Below are 16884 nucleotides of genomic sequence, written 5' to 3' on the forward strand. Positions count from 1 at the left end.
TGATGAGTGTAGTATTATAGAGGACAGTAATGCAGTGCAATATTTTTCTAAAAGGCACAGCACTGTTTTTGTTGTGCAAGTTACACTCAACGTGACTGTGATGTTGGCCACAAATGGTTGACATAACACGAGAGTAGTAAAATCATCGAAGTTTTCTGGCAGCCTTGTCACGCAGCCAGGAATTGGAAGGTGCTTCCCATTAGCTGCATCATTCAACTGCCAGCTGCAAATAACTCTAGCAATGTAGCGGTTCATGTGTTTTACTTGTAAAAACTTGGCTAATCTGTAATCTTTGCAGTGCATCAGTAACAGTCTTTTTCTTTTTATGTAACATATGTATATAACACAAAATACTTACAAAATGCATGTTTAGTTAGAAAAATAACATGCAATATGAATCCACAAACTTATTTTTTCCAACGTTTAGAAGGGACCATTTAGTGACGAATACTGAGAACTGGCCCTGCGTGCTTCAGCGAGCCTCTGCGTGATCATGTCCTCAAAGGCAGAACTTTGCAGATGCCGAGGCTCAGGGCCCTGCTCAGTTTCTAGCAGACCAGTTCTGTCCAGGCTGTCTGAGAACTGGGTTGCTCCCTTGGTGAAATTGGAATACTTTGGTCTCTTGGGACCAGAGGACGATCCATATGCACATGGAGGGGCGAATTCCACTGGCCTTTCTTTCCTCTGGAGCTCCACCCATTCTTCTTGGGACCCTGAAAACGAAGCACCGAAATCCGAAAACTGACATTGTCGGCACAACATATCTGGGACCAAAAATTGACTGCTCTGTGAACAGCAGGTTTCATGAGACATGCAATCAAGCTTGATGTGAAAGCTTGACTTGAAAGCTTGATTTGAAGGCTTTTATCAGTAAGCACAATTTGCCCAAGGCTGACAGAGCATTACCTACCAAGGCTATGTAATGCTCAGCAGTCTCGGATGTGAATTTCATGTTGGTGCACAGCTGGAGCAGTCCACAAACGTAAATAGTGTTTGTCACCCCTTGGAACATGTACATGCTGGGCATGTCGACCACATGCCCTGTGAATCCTGCAGACTGCTGTCCCATTCTTTTTTAAAGGACCCTGCACGCTTTCCTATCACTAATCAAGAACGGTTTGTCAATACAAGAGGCTATAAATACCAGAAACTATGTGAAAAGACTAAGTTACTTAAAACAAACTTACACTTTTTCTTGCGGAAGTGTGGCTGGTTGACCATGTCGGCCAGGTTCTTTCCTTCGTCCCATGGTCGTGTTTCTGGAACTTCCAGCGTGTCGGCATCACCACTAGGTTTTGGTGGGTTGAGAACTGGTTTGCCAGAGTCAGCTTGCGCCGTTTCATCTTCAGAAGAGTCTGGTACCAGTGTGAATAATAGGGTAAAGTTAGAAAGTATATAAATAATCTGCTCGTAACATTCCTACAAACCAACTGTCTCCAGAGACTGTAGTCTGTTTCTCCTAAGCAATCTCTGAGTGAGAATAGCACTTAAAAATGACAAAGGTCTTAACCTGGCTGGAACTACCCAGAAAGGCTTGAACTGCATCAAATGTTATTTTCGCCATACACATTTATCACGGCCAAGAAAAATACAAATTACATGAATCTTTTGATAGAGGAACGTCAACTTATGGTGTTCATGGTGTTTAACGTCCCAAAGCGACTCAGGCTATGAGGGACGTCGTAGTGGAGGGCTCCAGATAATTTCGACTACCTAAGGTTCTAGAGCACTGACATCGCACAGTATATGGGCCTCTAGCATTTCGCCTCCATTGAAATGTGACTGCCGCGGCCGGGATCGAACGCGCATATTTCAGGTCAGCACTCGAGCACCACAACCACTGAGCTGCCGTGGCAGCCTCAACTTCAGAGTGTAGAATTATTTGGTGAAGACACACCGCCAATGTCCACCAGGTGAATGTGAGCAGCTTTAAATCTCATGTTTTAAAAATAAAGCAGCAGCTTCTTTGCAGAGCTATACTGGACAGCTATGCAGTTTTAATAATGCTTGTTCCTGTGTGGGCTCTCAAGACCCTACCTTTATCTTCGTCCTCTTGTTTATTGTCAGGCATGTTCTTTTTCTGACGAATCCTTGCCAGGCGGGCTTCAAGCATGGCCTTTCTTTTCTCCTTCATCCTTTTTGAGATCTCTTTTTGTTTCTCAGTCTGCAAAAGTGCAAAATTTTAGACAATCATGCTAAATGAGGCAGTTCACAGAAACTGATATTGCAGCAAGAGTGCAGGCTGCAACCTGACTACTGTTGTCTGCAGTTGCAACATAGCAACAGCACAGAAGTCCTAAAACTTAATTCTGATAAGTGTGCTCTATAAATCTGTCACACAAAAAATGATTAGGCTTTACACATAAGAAAAATTATGGTACATAAATCATTTCTCTCGTATACATCACGCAAATAAAATTGCAAAAATTAACTTGTTTCAGTTATTGTACAAGATTTATGTTTCCTATGGGCACAAGCTAAAAAAGAAAAAAGGGTTTGGGGGGTGTTGCACATGCAGCACACACTGACCTGATCTCTCAGCTTATTCAGCATGTCCAGCTGCTTCTGACGCTCAGCAGCATCACCGGAAAGGTCATAGAAGCCAACACCATGCTCTCTAGCCTCTGGAAAAAAAAAAAGAAACTGTTTGACTACATGCTCCAAACTCAGAATGAAGTCTAGAATGAAGGCCTACTGTCTTTACTGCTAACAGCAGCTGCCAAAAAAGCAGCTACTTATGTACTATCAGGGACAAAAGTAGTATACACCATGCGGCAAGAAGACATTGCATGATCACGCAGCAATGTCTACTACAGAGCTTTTGAAAGACGTTTACTGCCGATGGCTCCAAAGGAGCTGACGGCAAGTGGTCTGATTGCATGCATACAGCAATCTCTTGACTCGATTGCATGGCTTTCAACATTTACACAAGAGGAACTCGAGAAGCAAACCTTGAAATCGAACATCTCCGTAGTGCAACGACTCCTTGTATGCATTTTCGGCCTCTTGTTCTTCCCACTGTTGACGCAGCTGTTCACGAGTGCGTTCATGTACCAAGAACTGTGCCGTGCGTTCGGGAATATCTGTCTCCACAGTACTGAAAGAAAAAATATTTTGATGTAATGCCATATTTGAAAGCTGTCCAGATGAATTGGAAAATGGAAGAGAGGCACAAAGATGCCTTTTGCAAGATAAAAAAAACAGATGTCACAGATGATAGTCAGATGTATATGGTGCGTTACACAATTCATGCAACGATGTGAAACTGCGCAAGTAATGTGCCCACAAAAGCATATCATTTCCACGTCACTCCTGTACTACAACATGCTAGACACTGTAAATCATGGTGCCTTGCACTTTGCATTGTGAAAGATAGCTGCTTTGTCAATGCACTTAAGTGTCCAGTTTTTGAAACCTCTGCTTAAGCTTTTTTACTGATGGCAAATTACTTTTTGGGCGTGAATGTAGCCAGCACAACAGATATGCAAGCTATGCTAATGTTGTGCGCAAAGTGTGAAGAAAAACCTTCCACAAAGCCTTGTTTCTTGCTGTGAAGAACCAGAAGGTTGTGGCTCACAGGTATATTCTATTACTGCGTGACGCAGAACTCTGCAGGCGAGGAGTGTATATTTCCAAGCATTGATCAATGTGTGCTTTATCGTGACCCTTTGTGAGACAATAAGCAGACAATAGTCACGTCAACCGAACAAGCACTAGATAACTTGCCCCATGCCTCCAAACAAAAATGAAAAGGCTGTGTGCCAGGGAAACATGGATAAAGAAGATACTCATGGCAGTTAAACTATTTGCGAAATACTGTATGCATAAGCCTAAAACAGCTGCTGTGATGCACACTGGCCATGCAGACCAGCTTTTCAAGTGTGGTTCTCTACTACTGATTCTTTTGCTGCTTGCTGCCTGGCAACTGATGTGTTCCAGATGTTAAAGGGCCACTGACCAGGGTCCGGACATTTTTGAAAAACAAGCCCACTGCATAGATGAGGCATCGAAGATAACCTCTGCAAAATACTAGAGCCATGCGCGCCCCGAAAAGCTGCGAAAATTCAAATCAAAGCCCGCTCGTTCTTTCCTTCAACAAAAACGGCCCCGCCCCACTACTCTGAACCCCGTTGACGTCATGGGGGGTTACTTTCGCTAAAGGCACTCCATTGGTGCATCGTTCTGACTGACGGGAGAAGGTTGGGCGTAGCCTTGGCGTCGCGTCGTCTGCACAACGCTTTCCGCAGCGCCTTCTGTTCTGGCACATGCCTACAAACCCGCATGAAGGAACAAAAAAAAAAAAACTGCGGAGGGAGCGTGCGGCGACAGCCTTGAAGCCTAGCCATAAAAAGTAAAAAATAGTAAACTGAGTGAGTTGGTTCGACCCCCCCTGCCGTGATCACGTCACGAGACGCTCTGCGTGCGCGCTCCCTTCTCAGTTTTTTTTCTTCTATGCAAGCCCCCCAAAACAAGGTTTTAATTACTAGTGCAGCAGAGCCTTTCCCTCACTCGCCCACTTGACCGCTCCGCACACAGACCGCTTATCTTTCGTGCATCTTTCGTACGCCTTGACTCCAATGAATGACATGGGCTTTGGAGCGGAGAAAAGACACAAACACACAGAACACAAACACGCATGGAGAAAAGCAAACGGGCGGTTGCCGGGTCTGCGCTTCGCCGTGTGTTTTGAACACAACCGACTTCTGCCCCTCTGCTCGTGAAACGGTGGGGAGGCCTAAAAGAAAATGAAAAGGTGGCTCGCTAACTGGGAATGACAAACAGATGTATGAAAGGATGCGCTCGCTAACAAGTCTAGGTGGTCGAGCCGATCGCGCCTCTCAATCGTTCAGTGTGCGGAGAAAATGCAAAAACCAAGAAAAGAATTCTATTGAAGGCGGGGCCATGACGTAGCATGTGACGCACTCCACAGACACCACGCCTCCGGCTTACATCCGAGAAGGAAGGGGTGATTTTGCCTTCCCGAGCCCACTCGACGAGAAGCGGGAGAGAAAAACATCGAGGAGGGAACGGAAGGAGAGGAGGCTCGCTCCAAGAGCGGTAGAGAGTGTTTGCGACCATGGGGTGGGCAGGGGCCCTTTAAACCACACTTGACACGAGAACTTCAATCCAAGTTCACTCTTGAGGCCTTTGTATGCATTCATGGTTATGTGTGTGCATTTACCATTAGCAATAAACTAGTGTGGCAAACACTATCCATAATAATGCCAATGCTCATTGATCACTTTGTAAATCTGCCAACACTACTGCTTAATTTTTGCTCACATTTCAAGCACTATCCAACCATATTTCACACAACAGATTATATCTCATCCACTACTATTGCCTCACCAGCAATAATAGCAGTAGCAGCAATAGTAGTAGAACCAGCATCCACTATTTTTTTTTCTTTAATAATCCTAGAAACAATCCAGAGCTGTTTCTCCTAAAAGATATAGTGACGGACGTAAGAGATTCACAGACTGCTCACTTACCCAGCCTTCCCTGTGAGCTCCTGGTCATTCTTCATGAGAGCAGGTAAGTCTTTCCTCATGCATCTTCGAGATCTTCCAAGAGCATCCGTGTAGTCCACCCTTTATGAGATACAAAGCAAAGACACGACGTAACACGAGCCTACACTCTTGACACTAGAGGCAAGGAAAAGCATGCTTGAAAGTCACTCACCATTCTTCTCCCGTTCCAGCAAGACTCTCGTCCAAGGCATCATGGTCTGCACTTGGGGAGTTGTCATCCATATCAGCAGCATGCTCTTTTGTTTTGTGAATCTCGGCTTCTTCCCTTGTGGGCACCGTAGAAAGCTCCCTCCGTTCCCTTTCCTCAACAGCTGCATCCACAGACTTTCTCTGGAAGTCCACAACATAGAGGCTTGACTCCTCATCCCCTAGTGATGCGGGAGAAACAAAGCAAAGACAGATAATTGTGACTTGTGCACTGTAGGAGAACAATTATTCAACCTCTTCTGGCTATACAGTCGACTCTTCATAATTTAAACTTAAAAGGAACAGAAAACATGTTCAAACTATGCGAAATTCGGATTAAGGAGATTAATTTTTAATACTTTGAAATGAAAATGTCAGTTCAAATCAAATGACTGTCCAGGTGGTCAAAATTTCCGGAGCCCTTCACTGCGGCGTCTCTCATAGCCTTAGTCATTTTGGGACGTTAAACCCCATAAACCAAACCAAACCAAATTATATGAGTTTGAATTAGACAGTCCACTGTAAGTTAGTGAGATTTCTGCTGATTTCGCACACATATGTATATTCAGCGATGCTGGTAGAAAAAAAATTCTAAAATCGCTTTCTTTGATCACTAAAAAACTGCGAGTGACTTATGCATGCTCTTCAAACAATTTGCATTATCAGCTACTAAGAATCCCCTGGACGCCAGACACTTATTTTTAGTCTACCACCACGAAAGTCCTGAAGAGGCATGTAAGCATTTTCATATATAGCTGCTTTTCTGTAAATATGTTAAGGTCTGCAGTTCCACTGCCCAAAAAATTAAGTTTCGCTTTCAAAGCACGGTTATCTCAGATGCAGTCAGCCCACTGCATGTGGGCAGTACGTGGGAAACCTGTCCTTTTGGTAGACACATCAGTATGCATTAGCATTCTGACCCAGGCAATCTTTATATTTTAATTTTCTTGTGCTGCCACCTGCTATAGAGCACCAAATTATATCAGTAGAGTCATTTTAATATTTTTACATAAAATGTCAAAGCTCTCAATAAATAGTTCTTGGGGATAAATTTCTTTTAAAAAATTAGGGACTATTTTTGTGGCAAGAGTTACAAAAAGACTGTAATAAAGGGCTTACTGGCACCTCAAACTCTCCCCAGCCTTGCATAAAAGCAGACTACCAAAACTTTGTAAGTTGTCAATTTACCTAAACATATCGCGACATTACTTCTGCTTTGAGCTTATGACCGATTCATCCCTGCCCCTCAAATTGCCACCAATCTTGGCTTGTTCAGTTCACAGGTAAAGACGAAGTCACACTAGTAAGCACTGGTTCAACACAATGATGGAGATGAACTCTTCTCCATTGAGCACAAAGTCCTGTACCTTTACTTTGTAACCACATGACCCAGCTCTGATGAATGTTATTCACAATCATTACATTGGTAGAGATACTGGTTTGGTTTCGTTTATTCGGGTTTAACGTCCCAAAGCGACTGAGGTAGAGATACTAAGGTGCCACTTTAGGATTTTAGTTAGCAAGAAATTCGATAACAGTAGTACATTTCATTTAAGGAACCAAGAAATACAGTGTCAACAACACTTAGCTGGGCAGTGAAGATGCAGCTTCAATGCCAAATAAGCACTGTTTGCCCTAAATGAGGATGGATATGCACTGCTGACATATGTGACATATAGTGGACAACAATGCTTCAAGTAGTATGCAGACAAATTAAAAGCACAAGCTTTGCGTCCATAGTAAAGTTATTTGCAAACTTACCTGGAATCACTTTTCCAGAGCTCAGTTTTTCATAGAGTTTAGCCTTGCGTTGCAAAGCAGCCCTATAAAGCAAAAAAAAAATATTTTTAGAGTATTCATGCCTAACACATCAGATAAGCAAGACGTGCTCAACATGTTAGTTTATCAAATATTTCTGTAATTAATAATAATGTCCGGAAAAATTGCAGAGTTGCATCAGCATTTACAATAATTCAATGAGTATCAATCGCCAAAAAATGCCATGGCAAGCGATGCATACAAAGATTTCATACGCAGATATCAATTCACAGTTCTCAAGGAAGCAGTAACCAATTAGTTGAACACTTTCACAGGTGTGCACACAGATTCTGTTCTTAATTTCAGTTAGGAGATATGGTGTAGTCACTCTTCAGCAGGCACTGTGACAATGCAGCTTTTACAACTTGACACTTCAAAATTCAAAAACTTTGGTCAAACAGCATGACTGTTTTTATTGTGCCTCATGTGCAGTCTCACATTTACAGGAATAACGTGATAATATCCATGTGTTCCACCAGGTACCAAAAATAAGTTGCTCCTGATACCAACAAAATAATTACCTGATCCACCTCCACAAACCATGTCACTGTTTCAAGAAGAGTACAACTTCCAGCCAGACTGTGGTACACACAAGCACATGCGCCTCCTGTAGTATGCAGTACCAATCGGTACTCAAAAGTAGCACCTGCATTAACGCTAACGACTCTTGTCTGGCTTTAACGAGCAAGTGCATCCGTCTTCACCTGTACTGTCCTACGCAATAAACAATCGTGGCTGCTCAGTGCTTAAGACAACAGGCCATACCTTGATCTCTTCAGATCTGCATCCTCTTCTGAGATATCTTCAGCCACAGGAGCCTCCTTTGGTGGCTTCTTTTCAGAGGCAGTGCTCGCGTCGTTCCCAAGATTAAGCTGGAGACCGAAAATCGCATTATCACTGTTACGCACGCGTCGATTACCTAACACCTTTACACGTTAAGCGGTGTTGCAGGCGTCAATAAAATTCACGAACGGCACAAAGTGTACTTACTTTCTGCTTCACATAAACGTCCTGAGGTTGGGGCTGCTTCAGCTTCTGTGCCTTCAGGACTTCCCTCTTACGAAGTAGTTCTGCTTTAAGGTCGATCAGCTGAAACGAATCAATGCGGTGTTTACAGCACAATAGCAACCTCTGAATCCGTGCAACACTAAGACGCAGACAAAAATTGCTCACCGATGACACGCTTGCGCCCAGGGCCACTTTCCCAAAGGTGCCTTTCTTGGCAAATCCCTCCATCTCACTCTGAATAAAATAACGACGTACGACAGTGGAGCGACACAGGAAATCTAACGCAACAGCCTCGCGCAGGCCGTGCTCCGTTACAGAGTCATCGGTAAGTCCATGTATCTGAGTAGGAACAAACGCAACTTTCAATCTACTTTGTCCACAAACAACCGAAACAACCCGTAAAATCAGAACGCGGCCTCCGGGATTGAACCGTAAACATGACCGTAAACAAGAGATCGCACCAAATCTCGGAGGCACGGATAGAGGTCAGCACAATCGAGAATTCTTGTCACTGTTTTCATTGTTTTCTTCACATTGATGCAGTCCATTCGTTCAGAAGCGAGAAGCGCGTCATTAGGCAAACGCGTTGAGAAGTAGCTCGTGTTTTAGGTCGGTAAAAACTGAGCAGGCTTTTTGTGTTATGCTCCGCACTGGAAGCACGAAGCTGCCTGGTGGGCAGAGTAGTTACCATTTTCATTGGTGTGCTGCTGGGGTGGAGAATATTTGTGTTGCTAGACGCGAAGCGGGCAAGCGAGTGCTGTACGGTTGTGTGAATAGTTGTCATGTCAAGTGCGACAGTATGTCGTGAGCAGTTGTGAGTGGCCTGATCTTTGAGAATACAGGTGAATGAAACGTTCTTCTGTCTTTTATTAGTGCCACATTGTCTTTGCTTTGCGCGGATTGTCCTTTTAATGCCTGGACGCCAAGTGACTAACGTGCGGTGTCTCCCTTGGAAGATAGCTAAGTGCGTTGCAGGAATTTTTCAGAAGAGCCTAGTGATTGTTATCAATTGTTTTCCACGTTTTGCGTGTTCGAAAAGCTAAGAGGGCAAATGTTTTGCGGTATATTTTGAGGGCTATGCAAATGGCGCGCAAACAGAACGAACGCTCTGTCCTATGCAGCTGTTTGTGACGGCGGAGTGCAATGAGTGCATAATTTGGCGTTGCAGAGTGACCATCTAACGACGTCAGGGTGGACTTTGACAGCAGCAGGGATGGCATCTATTCCTTCGAGCGTGGTCGGTACAACAAGCATTTATACGACAACCGTACCGCTATGTCAAGGCACAACGATGTCACTTTGTCAGGGGACTGTTGAAAATCATCAGCTGTGCGCGACTTCGACGGTCACTTTGCCCATCCAGGTGACCATACCGCCCGTTGTGGCTGTAAGTATGCTTGCGATGCTTTCGTGAGTCGCGCCGTTTCTTGGCCGGGGGTGCCCGTGGGCGCGAACAATCTGATAAAGTTCTCCACTTTGATGACCTGTTCAATATTTCAAGTGCATTTGGAACAAATGGCGTAGCCTTTGCTTGCAGGTAGCAGTCATAGTTTTGACAACTATTGGTAGTTGTCAAAACCCTTGAGAAGCGTACTTTTATGCCCATTTCTCACGCAGAACAAAATAAAACTTCGTTAGGAACAACATCCTGTCTAGCGGCAAATGATTAATTTGTAACTTCTGGCCAGACAAGGCATTTCCGGTACATTTGCTTTGTCAATGGTGCCATTTTTACTGCTACCTCTGAATGACAGCATCGGCTTGTGTGGTGGTGACGTGTTTATGGCAACTTTCTCAGTTCCAATTGAAAACGGTGGCATTTTCTGGAATGTAATTTTTAGTGTTACCTTTGAACAATATTGACGATGTTTTATGCTTGTGAGCAGAACTCTTTACTGGTTCTCATGTGCTATCATTGGGACTTGTTACAAGATTTAATCTTGGTGCATAGTGCCACCTAAAAAACCATGACATTAAACAAACTGAAGGCACGAAGCACTGATTTCTGGTGCATGTATGGTATGAGTGTTAGAAACATTGGCTCTGGATCAGGGAGAAAATAATTGCATTGAAGCATAGCCATCTGGCAAGAATGGGCAGTAAATGTAGTGTAGTAATGCTTGTGATTCTTCTTTTTATCGCCTCCAGCATACGGTGGTCCAGCCGACACCAGCACTGAGTGGCACCATCACAGTTCCTGCAGTAACGCCCACTGTCACACCAATTACGTCATCTGCCGCAAATGCGGGCATTGGTGGAGCATGTGCCCCTGCTCTGACCACTACTTTGGTCAAGACAGTTGTGCCCACAAACCTCCCCGAGAGGCATGTGAACACAGGTGATGGGGTTCAGGTAAGTGTGACGGAAAATAAAATTTCAAATGGTGTGGTTGATCAACTTTGTTCCACCGTAGCAAGCGGTCTGTGTTGTCATCTGCGCAGTTGCGAAGTCGTTTTCAGAATTTTAGCTTCCCAACTACCAGAAATGGTGATATTCACAAATTGAAGATTTTGATGGCATTTGGGAAGTCTCAAGAAAGCAGGAATGTGATTTTGTTGTCTTCGTAGTGTAGTGATGTAGTGATGTAGTGAGCAGTTTTTTTACCATAATGTGCAATCCAAAATGTTGGCTCAATGGTTTTTCTCAGGTGCTGAACAAGCAACGTCTCCAAGATTTGGTTAAAGAAGTGGACCCAAATGAGCAGCTGGATGATGACGTTGAAGAGGCAAGTGAAATGTTTATTGCACCCACGCAACATTGCATTAAAATATTAGGTGAAAAAACAGCATTGCATGTGAATCCAAACATTCATGTTGTGCCTGTGCTAGATAAGGTTCTGTCTAAAGGTTTGTTCTCAGATATGGGACCTCAAACCCTTTGAATCCCTTGTAAACGTACCTTCTGTCTTTGAAACATACTTTTTCGTAAAGCTTGCCACTTCTCCCACTTACATGACTGGGTGCAATTTAGCAGCCATGTTGCTTGTTTAAGTCAACTGTGTGGATTGAAACGGCATGTTCAGGAGCCTGCATACTTCAGCAGTACTTGCTTTACAGTGCAGTGTTGCTCCATACCAACATGTAGCACGGTACTCGAAACGATTGCTTTTTTGTGTACACCCATAGAATTAATAGCCCAATTTATGGGCACACCTAATTTTGTTTTCCCTTTGCTCGCCTGAGTGTTAAAAGCTCCTCAAATGTTCTACAACAGGTCCATGGTCCAGAACCACTGATATACGAATGAATGAGTAACCTTTATTAAAAGAAGACCCAATGCTGGTTGGGGTGCCGTGGCTGGGACTGGGGCTGGGACTTTGGCTGTCTGCCACTGATAAATAAATATGCTTCTTATGAGGTTGTCTGGGATATAAGAATTGCAAATGAAGGGCTAAGTTATATTAAATTCTGTTTGTTTTTTGTGCATATGACCAGGTCCTGGAATTTTGCCCTATGGGCAGCACGTAAGTTTTAACACAGGCTGTTTTTCTTTTTTAGTCCTAGCATGATGACCATGTTCTCTGCATAATGCCTTAGCAGCATGAATCATGGCATGGAACGTGAGGTTAACTTTTATGTACTTTTTGTATAATTATGCTGCATGGATGGGTGACTTGGTTAACGTTTCAGCCTTGCCTCAGAGATTTGTGACAACTCGGCTGTAAAGTAGGTGACAGGTGCAGTCGCTGTAGTCGAATGCAGTCTAAGCCTTCAGTGAAGCTCCATCTATATTCATGACTGGCACCCACTGTTTCTCTGCATTAAGCAGATGTTAACTGAAAGCCGTTTGCAAGAGGAAACACACATTTCATCATCTTGACTTGCTTAAACGATAGTGCAACGCTGAAATGTGAATTCCATTTACTGCTGTGATTGGTCAGTGGAGCAATACAACACACGCTGCAGGCCATGGGCTGTTGTTGCTTGCTTCTGTTTTTCTAACTTATATCCTACTATTTTCCTGTGTGCTGAATTGTGGCTAATGCAGGTTTTCTGAATGGCAGAAAAAAACAGTGTCTTGTTGGCACTAATGGTGTCCTTTCCTGCTAGGCATAACAATCCAAGCAATATCTTGTTGTCTAAGAGGCAGTTACCCGAGAAGTTCTTCAAAAGCTGTACCTTTTTTATCATGTGGTCGCATCTTTCAGTGTAACGCTTCCTCTTTAAGAGACTCTGAATTCATGCTGTTCTGTCACTTGCATAGTGGGACGTTCACATAGCTGGTTTGATTTTTAAATTTCGTGTGCAGTTGCTGATGTTAATAAAAATGAAACTGCGAGAACAGGAGGTTACCGTTCGTTTCTGAAAAAAAAAGAAAAAACTATTGTGCCTTTTTCTTTGTTTCATATCCAGCTTCTTTTGCAAGTTGCTGACGATTTCATCGAGAATGTTGTGACAACATCCTGTCTTCTCGCCAAGCACCGAAAGTCAAACGTCCTTGAGGCCAAAGATGTTCAGCTAAGCCTGGGTAAGCTGTTAAGCATTCTGTGAAATTGTTCAGCATTTCTGCAGCGACCAGCACAATCAATTTGTTGGGGGGGAAAAAAATCAACAGTGAATAATGACAGAGATAAATATAGCTGTGCTTTAAGTGCTTCTCTTTAATATAGTTTGGTCAGTAATCTGGAGGGAAAAGGGCCGGTTCAGTTCATTCTCTATGGGTAGGTGCCGGAACGTTGTGATGTACGCACTTTGTATTTGATTTATTTATTTATTTATTTATTTAGTGCATACTGCAGGCCCAGTGAAGGGCCCTGGCAGGAGGGGCACAATAAACACACAATGTCAACTGTTGATGATGATGGTAACTGATTCCACTCGGTAATGGTGCGGGGAAAAAAAGAAAATTTGAATATGTTAGTTCTGGCAAAGTAAGGCTTTAACGATTCAGTGTGCCTGTTTCTTGTTGACCTGGACGTTATCGGTTGGAGATACAAATCGGGAGCCATTGACAGTTTGTTATTTTTCAGTAGAAAGAGAAATCTTGACCTTAGTATTCTACGCCGAGTTTCAAGGGACTGTATATTATGTTGAAGCAACAGAGCAGATGGTGAGTCAGTGGTGCGATATTTAGAAAATATAAACTGAACTGCTTTGCGCTGAATTCTTTCAAGGGCATTAATGTTAGTCTTTGTGTGAGGATCCCAAACAGTGCATGCATACTCAAGTTTTGGTCTAATCATGGTGTAATATGCCAATTGCTTAACGTTAGGGGGAGCTTGTTTTAACTTGTGCCTAAGAAAACACAGATTGCGAAACGAAGAAGAGCATACGGTTTCAATATGTTTATTCCAACTAAGATTATTCGTTAGTGTTACTCCTAGGTACTTGTATTCTTTGACTTCTGAAAGGTGCCGAGTGGGAAGATTATATGAAAAAGAATGACTGTTTCTTTTATTAGTGATCCGCATAAATACTGTCTTGTCAGCGTTTAGTTCCATCCCCCATTTAACGCACCATTCACTAACATTCTGTAGGTTATGATTAAGTAAAATCTGGTCGCCTTGAACTTTAACTTCATTAAACAAAACACAATCGTCGGCAAACAACCTAATTTGAACTAATTTGAACCTAATTTGGGTAGTGGTTGGCAGAAAATGTGGATTTAGTTGTAACAATACGACTTTCCCTGTGGCAAACCTTCAATAAATGCTCTGGTAAATTCCATGTGAGCCTAGTGCTAAACAGTCACTTGCGATAAATTGAACAAAGAATGAACCATGAGAACAATTTAGTTGGTGCACAGTGGAGAGCATTGCAACGCAGATGTGATTCTGCAACAGGGTCCACTTTTCCAGCTTAGCACTAGCCGAGCCAGATGCGAAGTGTGCACTTTCCAGCATTTCTGCAATGGATGAAGTGCTCTTGCATAGATACTATAGACACTTGTATACACAGTAGCATTTCTTTTTCCTTTGCATAGTTTGGGTGAACTCAAGTGAAGTATGTACTAATGTTGTGAACAGCACGAACAAAAAAGTGGAGGAAAAAGTCGATGCATTACTGGTGGAGAGCAGACCCACAAACCTCTCTCTGCACATTGCATGCTGGGAGTAGTTGGTTAGGTTATGGCTGTCTAATCAACTTTATGTAGCAGAAAGAAAATATGGAAGCATTTGTTGCTTCACTTGTTTCAACATTGGGTCAGTTGTACTTGTTCGACATTTGCCATGTAATGTGGATGTGACTGAGTAATGCATGTTGAGTAGCGCATTATTGACAGCGCCTTTTATATACATTGTGTGGCAAATTTAGGTTTACAGTGGGAAGATTAATTCTTTTGAGAGGCTGCTTTTGTTGACTGACTGCTATGAAGGGAAAACAAAAAGCAGGCAGTCGGTGATCTAGGCAGATTGCTGTGTTGGTTAATAGCATCTTCGATTAAGGACACCAGTGTGCACTGGTGCATCTAGGTGCTCACTGGAGTGCAATTTTATATTCAATAAATTGCATCTGAGCACGTAGGGCTCCATTACTGCGGGCCCCTGTGCACCACACGGTTTCAGGGCAGTTGTTGTGGAAGTTTATCAAAGATGCCATAATGGTGTATAGTGGTGCTAAAGCATTTGAACTGAGCAGAGCACTAGTATTGTGCATTCAATTCATTTTTCCTGTAGTAGAACCTCTCTATTGTAAAGTCGCTTGTACTGACAAAAATCTTTATTATATCAGGTTCTTTACTAGTAAATTCTCATTAATTCGGCCTTCAAGGGGCACAATAAAATGGTGCAAGGTGGTGTGTTGGGTAAATGAAATGGTAACAGTTGAACATGCTTTTGTCCTCTACCTCTGCAGAGAAAAACTGGAACATGTGGATACCTGGCTTTGGGGCTGAGGAATTACAACCGTACAAAAAAGCAAGCAGTACTGAAGCACATAAACAGGTAGGTCGTGGTTTATGTTCTCTGGTGTGCGCACTGCTGTTGAGTACAGCTGGCTTATCTATGTCTTCGTATCTCTTAATTGCTTACTTACTCATTATCTTGGAAGTTTTAAATGACAGCAGGTGAAGTATACTAACAAAGGCACCTGTAACAGTGTAGGAAAAAAAATCATTTTGGAATTCAGTGCAAACTCATTAGAGATTAGTGTGGTTCTGTCAAGGGGTTTGCAATAAGGAGAGAACTATGCTCCTTGTAAATGGATTCATGCATGTTTTGGAGCTGAGGGCCTTCAGCCTAGTCACCCCATTCACCTTTGCGCTTTTGATGAGCAACGGACTGGCGAGAGTTTAGCCTGTGCCTCTTGTGCTTACTTGTCAAGTGCTAGAGAGAGCTTGCACTCTTCCAGTTTTTTTTTTTTAGGCATGGTACTAATGTCGTGTGTGTTTTTTTTGTGCTGTTGAATTATCGCTCACAGAAACTGCTTTGGTGATACTGCACAGTTTATCTTTGCTGATAAAAGCATAGAACAGGAAAAGCAGAGAGCAGTTTCAAATAAACAACCTTTGCTCGAATTCATATCAACCTGGCTGTTAATTCTAGCACTTAACTTATGCAGACCACTTAGCGAGCTATGTGGGGGAATATCGTTACTTAGGTTCTCTTGCCTCGGAGTTTTGATTAACCGCAATTTTTTTTTTCAGCGCATGGCTCTCATCAGAAAGACACTCAAGAAATATTGACCTTGTTTGCTTTTGAAACATTTGTCATCGATTCCGAACGTTTGTGAATAAAAGTCTGTTGAATGTGTTTTCATTCCTACTGTACTAATTCGTACAATCTACACTGAGTGTGCCATGCTTCCAGCCTCGTTGCTTACTGTTTCACTGCCGTTGCGAATTGGCTATAGCTGCTTCTAGAGGGACGTTTTGTGCCCCTTGTGAGCTACAGTTTTGTGTTCTTATTGGAGCTATTATCACCTGGCCTACACGTAATACCATAAGAGAGTGGCAAAGTGGAAGTCATGTTTTTATTTTTTTTGCCACTTGTTTTCATATCTCGGCTGATTCAGATTGCTATCCTGCAACGACCAGTTGCTATTATTATCCTAGTCATTCAATTAAAACCAAAGAAAGCTATAATGGCACAAAGTTCTTACCTGGAAGAAAGAGTCACCTACCTGAAAACGCCGCGGTCACACTACCATTGGCGCTGTGACTGGCTTGCACTTTTTGCACCAAAGGCAGCCTGCACACAAGTCCTCTTTTCGAAACGTTTGCAAGCTTCCCGAGGCTTACCCCTGCCGTCACTTTGTGTTAGCTACCAATGAAGGAGAGATGATGTTGGTCGGAGCTATGTAAAGCGCACTAAGATGTGATTTGTTAAGTATGATATACACAGTTTTGTGCAGAAAAACTGGACTAATTTTTTTTGTTTGAAGCGAAACAAAATTCTTGCAAC

The 16884-nt window shown here is 42.9% G+C and overlaps 2 protein-coding genes across 2 annotated transcripts; one reads left to right on the forward strand and one right to left on the reverse strand.

Moving 5' to 3' along the window:
• Positions 1-244: 244 nt before the first annotated feature.
• LOC149358933 (coiled-coil domain-containing protein 174) lies at positions 245-9138 on the reverse strand. Its single transcript, XM_089571118.1, has 11 exons — positions 8709-9138; positions 8526-8624; positions 8301-8407; positions 7479-7540; positions 5683-5899; positions 5493-5591; positions 2952-3097; positions 2530-2624; positions 2038-2164; positions 1188-1355; positions 245-713 (listed from the first exon to the last, which is right to left on the reverse strand). Exons 1-11 carry the CDS (start codon positions 8769-8771, stop codon positions 424-426), a joined length of 1473 nt encoding a protein of 490 aa, XP_089427244.1. The 5' UTR covers positions 8772-9138; the 3' UTR covers positions 245-423.
• On the forward strand, positions 9132-16235 carry LOC149358934 (uncharacterized). The gene is made up of 7 exons (XM_089571122.1): positions 9132-9385; positions 9712-9930; positions 10692-10895; positions 11191-11268; positions 12896-13010; positions 15338-15426; positions 16128-16235. Exons 2-7 carry the CDS (start codon positions 9757-9759, stop codon positions 16164-16166), a joined length of 699 nt encoding a protein of 232 aa, XP_089427248.1. The 5' UTR covers positions 9132-9385; positions 9712-9756; the 3' UTR covers positions 16167-16235.
• The last annotated feature ends 649 nt before the right edge of the window (positions 16236-16884 follow it).

The sequence above is a fragment of the Amblyomma mixtum genome, chromosome 2 (assembly GCF_055824585.1).
Source record: "Amblyomma mixtum isolate Tamu chromosome 2, ASM5582458v1, whole genome shotgun sequence".
Taxonomy (NCBI): Eukaryota; Metazoa; Arthropoda; class Arachnida; order Ixodida; family Ixodidae; genus Amblyomma; species Amblyomma mixtum.